This window comes from Pseudophryne corroboree, chromosome 3, assembly GCF_028390025.1.
Source record: "Pseudophryne corroboree isolate aPseCor3 chromosome 3, aPseCor3.hap2, whole genome shotgun sequence".
Lineage (NCBI taxonomy): Eukaryota > Metazoa > Chordata > Amphibia > Anura > Myobatrachidae > Pseudophryne > Pseudophryne corroboree.
Window position 1 is genome coordinate 455,390,041 of NC_086446.1, and position 19,399 is coordinate 455,409,439.

Sequence of the window (19,399 nt, forward strand, 5' to 3'; positions counted from 1 at the left end):
CGTTCAATGCTAAACATTTATGCAGACTATTTTTTCTTATTTTTTTTTTTTTATGTAACTATTGTACAAACATATTTGGACACTGTAGCGTACAGCTTTTCCTAACATATGTAAATGAGCTGATATCTGAGCTTGCCCAGTTGTCCTCCCACAAGGTCATTCTCTCTCCAACTGACCTTGCCACTGGAGTATGTTCATCACTGCACATTTCCCAAATATATTTCTGCTCCATAGTACTATAGGTCAGTGACATGCAGGCAGGGGCGGCAGAGCCTCGCCTGTCATGCTCCTGGACACTGCAGAGTTTTGACTATAAAAATGACTAGAATAATACAAAAGAGATATTTAATACAGGTTGAGTATCCCATGTCCAAATATTCCGAAATACGGACTTTTTTGAGTGAGATAGTTAAATCTTTGTTTTTTGATGGCTCAATGTACACAAACTTTGTTTAATACACAAAGTTATTAAAAATATTGTATTAAATGACCATCAGGCTGTGTGTATAAGGTGTATATGAAACATTAATGAATTGTGTGAATGTAGACACACTTTGTTTAATGCACAAAGTTATTAAAAATATTGGATAAAATTGACTTCAGGCTGTGTGTATAAGGTGTATATGTAACATAAATGCATTCTGTGCTTAGACTTCAGTCCCATCACCATGATATCTCATTATGGTATGCAATTATTCCAAAATATGGAAAAATCCGATATCCAAAATACCTCTGGTCCCAAGCATTTTGGATAAGGGATACTTAACCTGTACTTACAAATACAGGTTGAGTATCCCTTATCCAAAATGCTTGGGACCAGAGGTATTTTGGATATGGGATTTTCCCGTATTTTGGAATAATTGCATACCATAATGAGATATCATGGTGATGGGACCTAAGTCTGAGCACAGAATGCATTTATGTTACATATACACCTTATACACACAGCCTGAAGGTCATTTTAGACAATATTTTTAACAACTTTGTGCATTAAACAAAGTGTGTCTACATTCACACAATTAATTTATGTTTCGTATACACCTTCTACACACAGCTTAAAGGTCATTTAATACAATATTTGTAATTCTTTTGTGTATTAAACAAAGTTTGTGTACATTGAGCCATCAGAAAACAATGGTTTCACTATCACACTCTCACTCAAAAAATTCCGTATTTCGGAATATTCCGTATTTCGGAATATTTGGATATGGGATACTCAACCTGTATTATCTTTGTATTATTCATATCATCTTTGCATCATATGAATAATTTTTATAGTCAAAACCCACCACCAAATTATATGTGTGTAAATCTTGCTGTGATACTAGCCATTGACCCCACTGCATGTCACTTCTGTAGGTGTACAACTATCTGTATGCGTCTGCCCTGTACAATGTATCCCAGTGTCAGATCAGCCCATGGCACCACACTAAATTGTATGTTTTATTGCATATTGAACGTGCATCTGAATATTTCTGTATGCCACAGGTTCTCAAACTCGGTCCTCAGGACCCCACACAGTGCATGTTTTGCAGGTAACCCAGCAGGTGCACAGGTGTATTAATTACTCACAGACACATTTTAAAAGGTCTACAGGTGGAGCTAATTATTTCACTTGTGATTCTGTGAGGAGACCTGCAAAACATGCACTGTGTGGGGTCCTGAGGACCGAGTTTCAGAACCTGTGCTGTATACCATTATATATGCTCTAAACAAATTAATCAGAATAAAGAGCATACTTATGTGCCGTTATTTTATATGCAGCCTCTTTTATTTTAAACACTGCAGCTAAAGGTAAGTTGGCTATACTGAATTTGGTTTTGCTTATGGTGATCATCCATACACAAGTATAGAATGTACACCAACATTCTTACTGCTATGACTGAGCACGAGTCATTCTGTGTAAGGCACCATGGCAGTTCTGCCCACCTGGAACATACCTCTGCATACACACATCTGCTCCCTCTACAAACATTACATATCCTACTTTATCTTGGACCATTGCCGTAGCCTTGTGGAAGTGAGATACCTCTATTTTCAATTGTCTTAGCAAAGCGACAGCTTTGAGATCATATCCTGCAATAGAAGTGGAAAACTGTTGCAGAGACCACAAGTCCTGCAGAGTGTGGTGATGTGACCTCCTTCCTGTCTCAGCCCTGCACTGGGTAGAGTGACACCCTTTTGCTGACTGAATCACGCACAGTGGAATTAATGATATAGGACAAACCTCACTTTCTAACCGATCCCTGTGCATGCCCAGAGTGCCTGTGTGATTAACCACAAGCATGCAGAGCATGGCAATAGACCTTCATTCTTGTCTGCAAACAGCAGATACAATCCAGTCTGTGTATGCAAAATGTCAATGATTTCCGTGGGCTGTGAACAAGTACAAAAAAATCCTCCATCTCTGCAGTAGTAGAGAGACAGAAAATAAAGCAGAGGGGATTGAAGAATAAACATTGGAATGGATAGTGAATCTAGTCTGGGAGAATAAAGATGAGAGAACAGCACAATTCTTACATAGGACAAATAGAACAACACAAAATACATCTATAGCACATCTTTGAGTTAAGCCACATGGGACAGGTCCTGTTCTCTGCTGTATCTGCAGCCAGTAAGTTTGTATTCTAGGGAGTATCACGACTTGTGGCATAGCCAGATCTTTGGAGGCTTCTCTGCAAACCTTACTGTGTTCTAGCTTGTACTATTTGTTCATCATCTCATGTCATTTATATGGGCTGACAGTTCAGAAGAGCATTGGATAATAACCAGTTGTCCTTTCCTTGCAGAACTCCTCGGATCAACCAAGAGATTGAATGTAAATTATCAGGATGGTGATGGGTAAGTATTGACATTATTTTTTTTATTACATATTGTTTGAATAAATAGGGGGTCTATGTACTAAGCCTTGGAGTGATATCAAGTGAACAGAGGTAAAGTACCAGCCAATCAGCGCCTAACTGTCATGTTGCAGGCTGCGTTTCAAGAATGACAGGAGCTGATTGATTGAAGCACCATTTAAAATTAGTAACGAGTGATAACAAGAATTGGCAGCTTGTCCACTTTATCTCTATCAAAGATTTGATACATCTCCCCCTGTAACATAAAAAAATGTTGACTCCATCTAGATAAATGGCTTTTGGAAATATGATTGTTAATATTCTTTTGTCACGCTCAATTTTTGTATAAATGAAAAAGTTGCATTTTCCCTCTTTTACTGCACTGAGTATTTTGATAATACTTTGTAACCTGAGAAATGTATATTTCTCTAGCATATGGAGCTTTTTTTTTTTTTTTTACAAGTGGGTATTTTAAAACGTGTACCTCCTGTGTTTTTCTTGTTCTTCATTGAAATGTGGTGCTTTAAATAGAAAATTCAGTGGTATGTTTTTTTCAGATATAACATGAGGCAAGGGGTAAGTGTACCCCAGTATGTCACGACAGTGGTGTGTATTTTGGCTTTTAGGTGCCATTTTTGCAAAGCTGAATTTTTGGCTTTGTACTGTAGAGTCCGCACTGTGCTACAACTTAGAAGCCAACCCTGTCTAAAAAAAAAACTAGTTTCCAAAAGTATAAGCCCACTTGTATATTATTATAACTATTATAATTGAATCTGGGAGATTTTCCTGGATTTTAATAGAATTTGTCGGTTTTGCCGTTCAATTTTGGTACATTGGCCCTCATTCCGAGTTGTTCGCTCGCAAGCTGCTTTTAGCAGCTTTGCACACGCTAAGCCGCCGCCTACTGGGAGTGAATCTTAGCATATCAAAATTGCGAACGAAAGATTAGCAAAATTGCGAATAGACACTTCTTAGCAGTTTCTGAGTAGCTTGGGACTTACTCGGCAACTGCGATCAGTTCAGTCAGTTTCGTTCCTGGTTTGACGTCACAAACACTCCCAGCGTTCGGCCAGACACTCCTCCGTTTCTCCAGCCACTCCCGCGTTTTTCCCAGAAACTGTAGCGTTTTTTCGCACACACCCATAAAACGGCCAGTTTCCGCCCAGAAACACCCACTTCCTGTCAATCACATTACGATCACCAGAACGAAGAAAATACCTCGTAATGCCGTGAGTAAAATACCTAACTGCATAGCAAATTTACTTGGCGCAGTCGCACTGCGGACATTGCGCATGCGCATTAGCGACTAATCGCTCCGTTGCGAGAAAAATATAACGAGCGAACAACTCGGAATGACCCCCATTGTGAGCAAAGAGAGTGAGAGACCCTCAACAAGTATTGAGCTACTTGTCCTGTGTACAGAGATACCATATATTTGTGCATGTTACATGGGCTAGATCCAAGCATACTAGTTTTTATTTTACTTTTATTTGTTTTGCATGCATTTTTAATATATAGACCAAAGCTTAAAATATACAAAGGTGCTCCACTTAATCTGTCCATGATATTTTAAAAGCATTGGCCATTTGTTGCAGCTCCACTTAATTTGTCCAAGATATTTCGAAAGCATTGGCCATTTTGTTGTTTTGCTGAAGTATTTTGTAAAATAAAAATAAAGATTTGTCAATGATTCATTAGCACCTGATGTATTGTTTGCTATTTGCCATATGCATAGTTGCCACAGACCATATTTCCCCATTTTATTTTTACATTTTAATAAGAAAATTATTGACAATCTGAAAATCATGACTGCATGAAATTCTAACCACATTTAGTAAGGGGATGCAATCAATTTGCCGGCATCCCGACAGCCAGGATACCGACGCCGGAATCCCGGCACGCAGGAACTCTGCTCACTCGTGGGTGTCCACTTGTCCTGTGTACAGAGATACCCAGGGCCGGTTCTAGCCCTTTTGGCGCCCCGGGCGGAAAATAGGGGCGTGGCTTCATACAGGGGGCCTGACCACGCCCCGTGTAGAGTTGTGCCCCCTGTAGGAGTAGCACCGCTTACACAAAAAAAATTTTTATACTTACTATCCCCGCTCCTGATTCCCGACCGCTGCAGACCTCCGCCGGCGCCGCTCCTCTCCTCAGATCTATGGGACAGATAGACACTAGAGGTCAATTATGACCCCTAGCATCTGTGTCAGTCCCACAATGCTGTGCGGTGCGCGATGACGTCATCGCACACCGCACAGCAAAGGTCCTCTCCACGAAGGGAAACTAGACGGGTAGCGTCTAGTTCCCTTCACAACGGGGGACCAGCAGGGGACACAGCGGGGGGGCACAGTAGCGGATCTTGCCATGGTGCGGCGCCCTCCGGAAGGCGGCGCCCTGGGCAAAAGTCCTGCTTGCCCGTGGCAAGATTCGCTACTGGAGATACCATATAATTGTGCATGTTACATGGGCTAGAACCAAGCATACTAGTTTTTATTTTACATGGAGTGAGAATAGAACCTGTGGTGAGCGTAGAGAGCCACCGAGCCCGCAGGGGGACTCGTACCGCTCGCCCTGCTGCCAACATTCTAGCGGGCGGGATGCCGCTGTCGGAATGTTGACAGCTGGCATCCCGTCCTCCAGGAAATAGTATGTATTCCTTAGTAAGCATATAAGATGTTAGGCAGTGTAGTACCACAATGTCCACCAACACTGCAGTGTGTGTGATGTAATTAGTTACACTGGCACAACTGCAAAACATCCCTGGAAAGTATTTTAAAATGTTGGCAACAATGAAAATGTAATAACAATAGATGATGACAGAATATTTTAAGCCAGTACTCGTTTCTATGTTCTGAACTGGAAGACAGCAGAAAGCTGCAGCAGAATTGTACGTGAACTAGGTATAAAGTAATAAAAATAGCAGAAGGGAAGGCTGCGCTGTAATACAACAATATAATGAACACTGTCCAGGAGCAAATAAACTTCTCTGAATTTGTAATTTAATTAAATAACAATATATAATAAAGCAGAAAATTCATGCATATAATATATATAGTTAAGAAGTATGAATTCATACACATGTAATATGAATATTGTTAATGTGTAGGTCAGGAATTATATGTTTTTTTGTTGGAGGAGTCCGTTCCTATAGTTACCCCTGTATTGAAAATGCTTGTCCGGACAGCAATGTTCCTACGTAAAGATGAGTCCAGTGCTTGTCCGGCCAAGCATTTTCAATACAGGGGTAACTATAGCAAAAAACCATATAGTTCCTGACCTACACATTGGGTAACAATATTAAAATTACATGTGTATGAATTCATACTTTTTAACTATATATATATATATATATATATATTATATGCATGCATTTTCTGCTTTATTATATATGTTTATTTCATTAAATTACAAATTCAGAGAAGTTTATTCGCTCCTGGACATTGTTCATTATATTGTTTTATTAGAGCGCAGCCTTCCCTTCTGTTGTTTTTATTGTTTATTGTGGGAGTGACTTCCTCCATTTTAGAGGCAGCTGCTAAGTAAGGAATCTCATGTCATTTAGCACCCAAGTATACCTTGGTATAACAATTTCTAGGTATAAAGTCAGGCTGCTGGTGTTGGGCTACTGTGCCATAACAGGACAAAATTAGTATGTTATCTAGCAAATGACAAAGCAGTTTACATCTCAGTACATTTTAGAATTTTAATTAAAACACTTTAAACAGTCTTTGACACAACTTGTATTAAATTTAGGTAAGGAGGTTTATTTTCATTTTCCACACAAAGGACAATTATAGTGTGATTTTATTATATATTCAGCCATGGCAAAATGTATATAGCCAATTCTCCTATTATAGGAAATAATATTTGGAGGGTTGTGTTAGGGTGACCATAATATCCCTTTAATCTGGGACACCTATGATTTACACAGGTTCTGTGGCTGGCTAAAAGCAGGTGAAATTCAGGCTAGAGTTTAGCCAGCCACAGAAGCTATGTAAATCATAGGCGTCAAGATTGAAGGGATAATATGGTCACCCTAGTTGTGTGACTCCTGGTGGATGATAGAAACCGCACAAGAGACATAGAAAAGCATAGTTAGAATATATTTGAAGTCTTTTTTTTTCTTATAAATATGCCTCTGGCTTGTGTGGCATTTCAAGGGGAATGTGGATTGGGGTGTGTCCTGGCAACTTCAGACACTGCTTCAATGTGTGTACCCTTTTGGTAGTTCCCTGCGGATGGAACATAATTTCAGCGCACATGCTGGGATAGGCTCTTATTGTTTAGATCAGAGGTTCCCAACCACAGTCCTCAAGGCACACTACCAGTCCAGGTTTTAAGGATAGCCAGATTTGAGCACAAGTGATTTATTAGTGCCTTGATTATTTTGATTTTACCATCTGTGATCAAGCACTTAAACCTGGACTATTATGCCGCTTTCAGATCGCAAATGCCGGATCCCATCCGGTAAGAGAAACGTGTCCTTACCGGGTGGGATCCGCCATTTGCTCTGCTTTGGTGGCTTTCCGACTCGGCAATATACTGGGTCGGTTGCCATAGCAGCAGGGGGGCGCAGCAGCAGGGGCAGGGGTGGAGGCGGCGCTGGGAGAGAAGCTCATCTCCTGCGCCGCCTCTCCCTATGCTGTGAATGGGAGCCGTGTCGCATCGAAACGGCTCCCATTCCCACTGCGCCTGACCCGGTATTCAACCCGGTAATAACCCTTCTTTTTACCGGGTTGAATTACCGGGTCAGGCGACCCGCTAATTCGGCCAAAGTGCTTTCACATAGCACACTGACCCGTGTCGATACCGGGTTATTTGTGCGATGTGAAAGGGGTATAAGTGTGCCTTGAGGACCAAGGTTGTGAATCACTGGTGTAGAGGCTCCCACTCAGGTAGTACAGGGGAAGATGTGCTAAGCTTTGGAGAGTGATAAAGTAGATAAAGATAGGTACCGGCCAATCAGCTCCTAACTTCCATGCTACAGGCTGTGGGACCCATTTATGAACGAGTGATAAAACTTGTTGTGAATGATAAAATGTCTTGCATATGATAAATGGTGCTCTAGCCATTCCGCTCCCAACTGTCATTTTTTCAAACACATGACTGTTAGGAGCTGATTGACTGGAGCGCCATTTATCATTCACAACTAGTTTTCTCTAACGTCCTAGTGGATGCTGGGACTCCGTCAGGACCATGGGGAATAGCGGGCTCCGCAGGAGACAGGGCACATCTAAAAAAGCTTTTAGGTCACATGGTGCGCACTGGCTCCTCCCCCTATGACCCCCCTCCAAGCCTCAGTTAGGTTTTTGTGCCCGTCCGAGAGGGTGCAATCTAGGTGGCTCTCCTAAAGAGCTGTTTAGAAAAGTTTTTTTAGGTTTCAATCTCAGTGATTCCTGCTGGCAACAGGATCACTGCATCGAGGGACTTAGGGGAGAGATTTCCAACTCACCTGCGTGCAGGATGGATTGGAGTCTTAGGCTACTGGACACTTAGCTCCAGAGGGAGTCGGAACACAGGTCAGCCTGGGGTTCGTCCCGGAGCCGCGCCGCCGATCCCCCTTACAGACGCTGAAGAGACGGCAGAACGGAGGTCCGGAAAGCAGGCGGCAGAAGACTCCTCAGTCTTCTTGAAGGTAGCGCACAGCACGGCAGCTGTGCGCCATTGTTGTCACACGGCTCACTGACTCAGTCACGGAGGGTGCAGGGCGCTGCTGGGGGCGCCCTGGGCAGCAATATAATTACCTTTAGTGGCAAAATAAATACATCACATATAGCCATTAAGGCTATATGTATGTATTTTAACCCAGGCCAGTTTCTTAAAAACCGGGGAAAAGCCCGCCGAAAAAGGGGCGGAGCTTATTCTCCTCAGCACTCAGCGCCATTTTCCTGCTCAGCTCCGCTGGTGAGGAAGGCTCCCAGGTCTCTCCCCTGCACTGCACTACAGAAACAGGGTAACAAAGAGAAGGGGGGCATAAATTGGCGATATTTATATATTAAGAGCGCATATATAGTAAACAACACCTTCTAGGGTTGTTTATATACATTTATAGCGCTTTTGGTGTGTGCTGGCAAACTCTCCCTCTGTCTCCCCAAAGGGCTAGGGGGTCCTGTCTTCGATTAGAGCATTCCCTGTGTGGCTGCTGTGTGTCGGTACGTGTGTGTCGACATGTATGAGGACGATGTTGGTGTGGAGGCAGAGCAATTGCCGATGATGGTAATGTCACCCCCTAGGGAGTCGACACCGGAATGGATGGCTTTAGTTATGGAATTACGTGATAATGTCAGCACATTACAAAAGTCAGTTGACGAAATAAGACGCCCGGCAAACCAGTTAGTACCGGTTCAGGCGTCTCAGACACCGTCAGGGGCTGTAAAACGTCCTTTACCTCAGTCAGTCGACACGGGTACCGACACAGATGAATCTAGTGTCGACGGTGAAGAAACAAACGTATTTTCCAATAGGGCCACACGTTATATGATCACGGCAATGAAGGAGGCTTTGCAGATCTCTGATACTGCTGGTACCTCAAAAAGGGGTATTATGTGGGGGGTGAAAAAACTACCTGTATTTTTTCCAGAATCAGAGGAATTGAATGACGTGTGTGATGAAGCGTGGGTTAACCCCGATAGAAAACTGCTAATTTCCAAGAAGTTATTGGCATTATACCCTTTCCCACCAGAGGTTAGGGCGCGCTGGGAAACACCCCCTAGGGTGGATAAGGCGCTCACACGTTTATCAAAGCAAGTGGCGTTGCCGTCTCCTGATACGGCCGCCCTCAAGGATCCAGCAGATAGGAGGCTGGAAACTACACTGAAGAGTATATACACACATACTGGTGTTATACTGCGACCGGCAATAGCCTCAGCCTGGATGTGCAGTGCTGGGGTAGTGTGGTTGGATTCTCTGACTGAAAATATTGATACCCTGGATAGGGACAGTATTTTATTGACTCTAGAGCAATTAAAGGATGCTTTCCTTTATATGCGAGATGCTCAGAGGGATGTTTGTACTCTAGCATCAAGAGTAAGCGCGATGTCCATATCTGCCAGAAGAAGTTTATGGACGCGACAGTGGTCAGGTGATGCGGATTCCAAGAGGCATATGGAAGTATTGCCATATAAAGGAGAGGAATTGTTTGGGGTCGGTCTTTCGGACCTGGTGGCCACGGCAACTGCCGGCAAATCCACTTTTTTACCTCAGACCCCCTCCCAACAGAAAAAGACACCGTCTTTTCAGCCGCAGTCCTTTCGCTCCTATAAAAAGCGACCAAAAGGACAGTCTTATCTGCCGCGAGGCAGAGGAAAGGGTAAGAAAGGGCAGCAAGCAGCCCCTGCCCAGGAACAGAAGCCCGCCCCGGCTTCTACAAAGCCATCAGCATGACGCTGGGGCTTTACAAGCGGACTCAGGAATGGTGGGGGGTCGACTCAAGATTTTCAGCAATCAATGGGTTCACTCACAAGTGGACCCGTGGGTCCTGCAGATAGTATCTCAGGGTTACATGCTGGAGTTCGAAAGGTCTCCCCCTCGCCGGTTCCTAAAGTCTGCTTTACCAACGTCTCCCTCAGAAAGGACGTCGGTTTTGGAAGCCATTCACAAGCTGTATTCTCAGCAGGTGATAGTCAAGGTACCCCTCCTACAACAGGGAAAGGGGTATTATTCCACACTATTTGTGGTACCGACACCGGACGGTTCGGTAAGGCCTATTCTAAATCTGAAATCCTTGAACCTGTACATAAAGAAATTCAAGTTCAAGATGGAGTCACTCAGAGCAGTGATAGCGAATCTGGAAGAAGGAGACTTCATGGTGTCCTTGGACATAAAAGATGCTTATCTACATGTCCCGATTTACCCCTCACACCAAGGGTATCTCAGGTTCGTGATACAAGACTGTCATTATCAGTTTCAAACGCTGCCGTTTGGGTTGTCCACGGCCCCTCGGGTCTTTACCAAGGTAATGACCGAAATGATGGTTCTTCTACGAAGAAAAGGCGTATTAATTATCCCTTACTTGGACGATCTCCTGATAAGGGCAAAGTCCAGAGAACAGCTGGAAGTCGGTGTAGCGCTAACACAAGTAGTGCTTCAGCAACACGGGTGGATTCTAAATCTTCCAAAATCTCAATTGACCCCGACAACACATCTGCTGTTCCTGGGCATGATTCTGGACACGGTTCAGAAAAAGGTATTTCTCCCGGAAGAGAAAGCAAGGGAGTTATCCGAACTTGTCAAGAACCTCCTAAAACCAGGAACTGTGTCAGTACATCAATGCACAACAGTCCTGGGAAAGATGGTGGCTTCGTACGAAGCGATTCCATTCGGCAGATTCCATGCACGAACATTTCAGTGGGATCTGCTGGACAAATGGTCCGGATCGCATCTGCACATGCATCAGCGGATAACACTGTCACCGAGAACAAGGTTGTCTCTCCTGTGGTGGTTGCAGACTGCCCATCTGTTAGTGGGCCGCAGATTCGGCATACAGGACTGGGTCCTGGTGACTACGGATGCCAGCCTACGAGGTTGGGGAGCAGTCACAAAGGGAAGAAACTTCCAGGGCGTGTGGTCAAACCTGGAGACGTCTCTTCACATAAATATACTGGAGCTAAGAGCGATCTACAATGCTCTAAGCCTGGCAAAATCGCTGCTTCAGGGTCAGCCGGTGTTGATCCAGTCCGACAACATCACGGCAGTCGCCCACGTAAACCGACAAGGCGGCACGAGAAGCAGGAGTGCAATGGCAGAAGCTGCAAGGATTCTGCGCTGGGCGGAGAATCATGTCGTAGCACTGTCAGCAGTGTTCATCCCGGGAGTGGACAACTGGGAAGCAGATTTCCTCAGCAGACACGACCTTCACCCGGGAGAGTGGGGACTTCATCCAGAAGTTTTCCACATGATTGTGAACCGTTGGGAAAAACCAAAGGTGGACATGATGGCGTCTCGCCTCAACAAAAAATTGGACAGGTATTGCGCCAGGTCAAGAGACCCTCAGGCAATAGCTGTGGACGCTCTGGTAACACCGTGGGTGTACCAGTCAGTGTATGTGTTCCCTCCTCTGCCTCTCATACCAAAGGTACTGAGAATTATACGGAAAAGAGGAGTAAGAACAATACTGGTAGCTCCGGACTGGCCAAGAAGAACTTGGTATCCGGAACTTCAAGAGATGCTCACGGAGGATCCGTGGCCTCTACCTCTAAGAAGGGATCTGCTTCAGCAGGGACCTTGTATGTTCCAAGACTTACCGCGGCTGCGTTTGACGGCATGGCGGTTGAACGCCGGATTCTAAAAGAGAAGGGCATTCCTGAGGAAGTTATTCCTACTTTAATTAAAGCCAGGAAAGAAGTGACCGCACAACATTATCACCGCATTTGGAGAAAATATGTTGCGTGGTGTGAGGCCAAGAAGGCTCCAACGGAAGAATTTCAATTGGGTCGATTCTTACATTTCCTGCAAGCAGGATTGTCTATGGGCCTCAAATTGGGGTCCATTAAAGTTCAAATTTCGGCCTTATCAATTTTCTTCCAGAAGGAATTGGCGTCAGTGCCTGAAGTACAAACTTTTGTCAAAGGTGTACTACATATACAACCCCCAATAGTGCCTCCAGTGGCACCGTGGTATTTGAACGTGGTTCTAAATTTTCTCAAATCTCATTGGTTTGAGCCTTTAAAATCGGTAGATTTAAAATACCTTACATGGAAGGTAACCATGCTGTTGGCCCTGGCTTCAGCCAGGAGAGTTTCGGAGTTGGCAGCTTTGTCATACAAAAGCCCATATCTGATATTCCATTCGGACAGGGCAGAATTGAGGACACGTCCTCAATTTCTCCCTAAGGTGGTTTCGGCATTTCACTTGAACCAGCCTATTGTGGTGCCTGCGGCTACTAGCGACTTGGAGGACTCCAAGTTACTGGACGTTGTCAGAGCATTAAAAATATATATTTCAAGGACAGCTGGAGTCAGAAAATCTGACTCGTTGTTTACATTGTATGCACCCAACAAGTTGGGTGCTCCTGCGTCTAAACAGACGATTGCACGTTGGATATGTAGTACAATCCAACTTGCACATTCTGTGGCAGGCCTGCCACAGCCTAAATCTGTAAAGGCCCATTCCACAAGGAAAGTGGGCTCATCCTGGGCGGCTGCCCGAGGAGTCTCGGCATTACAACTTTGCCGAGCAGCTACGTGGTCAGGGGAGAACACGTTTGTAAAATTTTACAAATTTGATACTCTGGCTAAAGAGGACCTGGAGTTCTCTCATTCGGTGCTGCAGAGTCATCCGCACTCTCCCGCCCGTTTGGGAGCTTTGGTATAATCCCCATGGTCCTGACGGAGTCCCAGCATCCACTAGGACGTTAGAGAAAATAAGAATTTACTTACCGATAATTCTATTTCTCATAGTCCGTAGTGGATGCTGGGCGCCCATCCCAAGTGCGGATTGTCTGCAATGCTTGTACATAGTTATTGTTACAAAAATCGGGTTATTACTGTTGTTGTGAGCCATCTGTTCAGAGGCTACTTCGTTTGTGTTATCATACTGTTAACTGGGTTCAGATCACAAGTTGTACGGTGTGATTGGTGTGGCTGGTATGAGTCTTACCCGGGATTCAAGATCCTTCCTTATTGTGTACGCTCGTCCGGGCACAGTACCTGGCTGAGGCTTGGAGGGGGGTCATAGGGGGAGGAGCCAGTGCGCACCATGTGACCTAAAAGCTTTTTTAGATGTGCCCTGTCTCCTGCGGAGCCCGCTATTCCCCATGGTCCTGACGGAGTCCCAGCATCCACTACGGACTATGAGAAATAGAATTATCGGTAAGTAAATTCTTATTTTATCACTCGTTGATAAATTAGCCTCTGTGTTGGAAAAATGACAGAAGCTGATTGGTTGGTAGTTTATCTCTCCAAGGCTTAGTACGTCTGCCCCATATGACAGTGTGATAAGGCAGTATATGGCTGGTTACAATTGGTGCTATCTTTTTAATCGACTTTGGGGGTCAGTTGAATTCTGAGTGGTGTGGTTCCGTGCATCACTCAGAATTACAGTAGCCGAGCATCACATATTTTCCTGCAAACCTCTATGGGGTGTGAGAATTTTTTTTTAATTGTTGCCAGTTGTGAGGTGCTGGAAGAACGTTTGTAATGCCGGCAACTCACGACCTTGGAGCAGAATTGAAATGCCCCCTAATTATTCTCTTGTTCTTAGCCATTTTTCTGTCTCACATTTTTTAAGTTTTCTCACCTTGTTCTTGAACATTTTTGTTGGTTTTTGAGCCTGACTCGTTATGTTTCTGAAACCTTTCTGCTTACATCAATCTTGGCCTGTATACTTACTGATTCCTGTGTTGTCCTCCTATACAGTCAGCTGCTGCCTAGTAAGACCAGCACTGGGGGCCATGATCGGTGGGCTCCCGCTGCCAACCCAGTCACTGACTTAATTTCGACTATCGTGGCCAATCCTGGGAACGGGATTGGCGGGATCTCGGGATTGTGGGCAAAAATTGGCCGAGATTCAATCCCAGGATTGGAGCTTCCAATCCTGGGGATTTCGGAATAAGCCGGCCCCCTTTGTTTTTTCAATGCCGGCAGCATTGAGCGTCAGCGTTGAGCGTGTAGTTCTGCATCGTGCCTCCAAAACTGCTCTGACTCATCTAAGTGCTTTCTACAAGGTGTTCTTCTATAGTTTTTCTACATGGTCAGAGAGATCCACTCCCTCCCCCTATGTACCCCTTGTAGGTGATGATATTAGCAGGTTTTGTTTTGCTGCTGCTAACCTATGTTCTCTTGCTGTCATGGTAGTATCTGTGTTTATGCTACTGATCCCACATACAGTATCTACCTTTTAATCACTGTCCCTCCATGCCAGTAATTCTGTCAGCAGTTGATCCAGTTTGTGCATTAGACACTGCTAACATCCCTATCAACAAACTCTTGGAAGTGTTTATTATGAGAATGTGAACCTGGCTCACTGCCTGAGCACAGCGGGCGTGCGCCTCCTCCACAGAATAAAATCTGTGCTGCATTACATTCATTTCGTAACTAATGCTGAAAAAGTGCCCTACAAAGCTGTACAAACTGTAACCTATCTTAGGACTTACAATACATCATAGGTATAATCACTAAGCTAGCCTAAATTAAAGTTTTTTCATTTTTGTGATCCTCTTAAAATGTATATACAGTGTACCCGCAGCACCCCCCAACCGTCCCACCCCCGGACCCCCTCCCCATCCGTGTCTCCCATGCACCCGCCACTCCCCCAACCACAGCACCTACTAGGCTACGGCCCCTTAACCATTGCACGCCTTTTGTCTGTGCAATATTTAACCACTCACAAAATTATAACTGGAGGTAATACTCTATATAATAAAAATATTGCACGCCCCAAGGGCGTGCAAGGGTCAAAGGGGCGTAGCCCCTTGCGACAGTGTGAAGAGCTCCTGTAGGGCGCGCTGAATCACCTAATAAATATATATATATATATATATATATATATATATATATATAGAGAGAGAGAGACACGATAGGCACTCCATGTACTAGTATATTCAAATAGAGTGAGGCATATTCAATGAGTGCCATCTGGTTCCTGTGTTGTTTCGGGGACTGCCACGTTCTCACCCAGGGGACCCTGTTGTGTTTTATATATATATATATATATATATATATATATGATGCTGGATGACCCGGCACTCCTCACGCTCCCCAGCGTAACAGCGATCTGCTCCCGTGCCCTCACCTCCTAGGACCTGGATCCAATAAACAGCAATGGAAAATAAGTGCGGCACTGGGAGTCTTTGCAGTAATGGTGAATAAGCCGTGTCTTTATTTCATCAACGTTTCGGGGACGCAGCCCCTTCGTCAGGATAACCCCAATGTGTACAATAAAGTGTTTAAATACCTTAAAGAGGAGAGGAGGTCCTCACCGCCGCCTCCAGCCACGCTGCCCGGGTCCCGGTCCTGACGTCACTCCGCCCACAGGAAATGACGCGGCGCACTGGAGCAGATGTTTTTCTTCAATCATTTACTTTGTTTTTATAACCTATACAAATGTGGATTTGTGTTCACCCTTACGTAAAAAAACATCAAATACCAAATGAAGAAAGAAGAAAACACAATAGTGTAGAAGTCCTTTTTATTTATTTATATATATATATATATATATATATATATATATATATATATATATATAGTGAAAAGCAAAAAGAAGGCAGCGGCACTCCGTCAAAATCAAAACCGTGTATTAAATCGTAAAAAACAGTGGTCACATATCAACCGAGTTGGGTTGATATGTGACCACTGTTTTTTCCGATTTAATACACGGTTTTGATTTTGACGGAGTGCCGCTGCCTTCTTTTTGCTTTTCACTGTACCATTTGCTGCGGAGGGCACCCGGATTTATGCTGTTTTGGTGGGAGTGCCGGGCATTTTTGTGATATATATATATATATATATATATATATATATATATATATATATATATATATATATATATATATATATATTTATCGCATCTCACTCACAAATTTCTCAGAGATTTCAGGCATGTCATGGTATCTTTATGTTCAAGATCTCATTAAACAGACTCCACAAGAAATCGAAGTGGACCAGACTTTCTTAGTGCTTCCAACCTGTAGAATATGTGTCAGAGTCGCCTCCGACACACATATGGCAGAAAGACAGACCAATAGTGCAATATTGCCTTAAAAAAAGATTTTTAATTTTTTACATGGATGCACTCACATGATAAAAAAGAATAAAAAGCGTATCACATGGCTTTTTCCTGTAATCCCCCAAGAGAACACCACACTGTATTGCTGAGATGGTCACTTTACAGCCAGGTGAGTATGAGTCCCGGTTTACCCACAGCTCACCCTTCCAAGCACTGTGCAGATGGTAGGCAGGAATCCGTCCGGATACAATGGACACGGTACCGCTTAACGCGTTTCGGATATAACCTTTTTGGTATTTGATGTTTTTTACCAAAGGGTGAACACAAATCCACATTTGTATAGGTTATGAAAACAAAGTAAATGATTGAAGAAAAACATCTGCAATATGACATGTTAAATTTGGAAAGCGCCTAAGTGGAGTATACTGTATTGTCAAATTGTGGGAAGTAGGTGAAACGTCTTTGTATCTCTGCTGGGCTGATTTCTGGATACTTTCTTCCAAATTGCCTTAACACACACACTGAACCTTTTATTTTAGTACACGTGCTTGCAAACTACACAGAACAATCAGTTATTGTGTCTGAATTATTACAGCTAATTATTAAAAACCTAATTTATAATTGTTAAATTATATATGAAGTTGTCTAAGGGCCTAATTTAAGAGTGATTGCAAAACAACATTTTCCTCTAATGGGCAAAACCATGTGCTCCGCAGGGGAGGCAGATGTAGATTTGGGTGGGTTATATTGCTTCTGTGCAGGGTAAATACTGGCTGCTTTATTTTTACACTGCAATTTAGATTTCAGTTTGAACACACCACACCCAAATCTAACTCTCTCTGCACATGTTATATCTGCCCCCCCTGCAGTGCACATGGTTTTGCCCATTAGAGCAAAATGTTGTTTTGCAATCAACTTTGAAAAAGGCCCTAAGTACTCTATATAAGGTCTATGTGTCAGTTGTTCATAGTTGTACATTGCATCTGATTCTGATATTTACAACATTTTAAATATTAATTAATAGCGTTACACTACTCAACGCACCCAACCCTGATTTTGCCATATATAACTACTTTATACAGCAAGTCCAGTTTAAATCACTATCTTCTATCTATTTCCCCAACTATGTAAGATGATTCTGATTGTATTTCTGTTTATATGTGCTGAAGGCTGATGTGAAGGGGCTAATGCTATAGCTTTCCATGTGTCTCAAAGAGAGCAATTTCGTTATCGTTCCATATACTGAGCAACTTCTGGCTGTTGTGAGCTTTAAAAGTCTTTTTTCATATTGCAGACTCTCTGAACAGTGTTCTCTTCACAGATTTTCCGCTCTGCACCATGCTGCCCTCAGCGGGAACTGTGAGCTTCTGCTGCTGCTGCTGGAAACACAGGCAGCTGTGGATATCAAGGACGGCAATGGTGAGTGTGTAATTAAAGTGCTTTAACAGTAAGAGGGCAATGTAAACAAATGCGTGTTACAGTTATTTTGTCATAAAAGTCAGTAACAGTTTGTCTTCATCTGTGCAGGAATGCGCCCCTTACACTATGCTGCATGGCAAGGTCAGCCAGAGCCTGTGCGACTCCTGCTCCGAGCTGCTGCAAGTGTCAATGCTGCGTCCAATGATGGCCAGATCCCCCTGCACTTGGCTGCACAGTACGGGCACTATGAGGTGGTAAGTGACTGGATTTATGCAGGGCTGTCTTAACAGCATTGTAAGCCCCAGGCAAAGCAATGCATTGAGGCCCCTACCCACCCATTCACAGGAATAAATGACCAAACCTGCTGTCCCGTGCCGTCTCTCCCCCTGCTTCCATGCAGTGAATAGCTTTCAGCATTCTGATTATTGGATAGCTCCAGGCATTCACTGTCTGGCCGCACTGAATGTGTGTTCCATGTGGGTTTAGATGCCCCCTGGCCCAGCTCAAGGAATAGTGGGGCCCTGGGCAGCTGCCCAGTGTGCCTGTACGTTAAGATGGCTCTGTATATGTGAGCAGCTTAAAGCACACGTCATTAACGTACCTCGTGTTCATCTGCCTAGGTGCCAACTCCTATTCACTTTACAGTCCAATTCAATTATAGCCTTATAACTTACCCTGAATGGAGGAAATTATACATATTAGTTATCAAATAAATGGATGATGTTTACAAATAAGAGTAATATGTTTTAAGTACACATTTCTAGGATTGCACTATTTGTTTTTAAATATTCATGCAATTTTAGGGAATAAAGGGGCAGATGTATTAAGCATGGTGAAATGATAAAGTGGAAGGTGATAAAGCACCAGCCAGTCAGCTCCCAACTGCTATGTTACAGGCTGGGTTTTAAAAATGGCAGGACTGGAGCTGATTGGTTGGTGCGTTATCACCTTCCACTTTATCACTTCACCAGGCTTAATACATCTGCCCCAAAATGTTGTTTTGAACTGATTTATCTTGCAAAATCACAAGTTAAATAAGGACAACCTTTGGATCTTTTAAAATGTATCAGTCGGTAATGGATACACCTGTGCTCCATCAACAATATATGGAAAACATGCACTGTTAGGGTTACCTGAGGATTGGAGGTGGGAAACCCTGCTCTAACAAATAAAAAGGTGTCTGGTCACAAAGCTGCAAAGTGCCCAGACATTAAAGAGTAAAAGAAGTATCTCTCCCAAACACACTATTCATTAATAAATCTTCTCCCCTCATGTATCATTACCCTGGCCTCACTCTAATGGCTGAGTCTCCTGCTGTTAAGGACAGGAGAATTTACAGAGCACTCATGTACATTCAGTGTCTGTATTGTCTGCTCAACATACAACAAGGTGAGCTGCTAATCTCTGGATACTCCCACAAAACATAGAACCACTTGGTTCTTGGTTTGGGGAGAGGCATAAACCTCTCCAGAGTTCCC

The 19,399-nt window shown here is 43.6% G+C and overlaps 1 protein-coding gene across 5 annotated transcripts in view; it reads left to right on the forward strand.

Moving 5' to 3' along the window:
• Positions 1-19,399, forward strand: part of CASKIN2 (CASK interacting protein 2) — a 69,296-nt gene that overhangs the window by 15,183 nt on the left and 34,714 nt on the right. For 4 of the 5 annotated variants that reach the window (XM_063960624.1, XM_063960622.1, XM_063960625.1 and 1 more), the window contains exons 3-5: positions 2,790-2,841; positions 17,824-17,921; positions 18,030-18,175. In XM_063960624.1, coding sequence (XP_063816694.1) covers positions 2,790-2,841; positions 17,824-17,921; positions 18,030-18,175 — 296 coding nt within the window. Of the gene's footprint in view, positions 1-2,461; positions 2,615-2,789; positions 2,842-17,823; positions 17,922-18,029; positions 18,176-19,399 lie in introns of those variants that run through there. The other variant, XM_063960627.1, reaches the window with a different exon arrangement.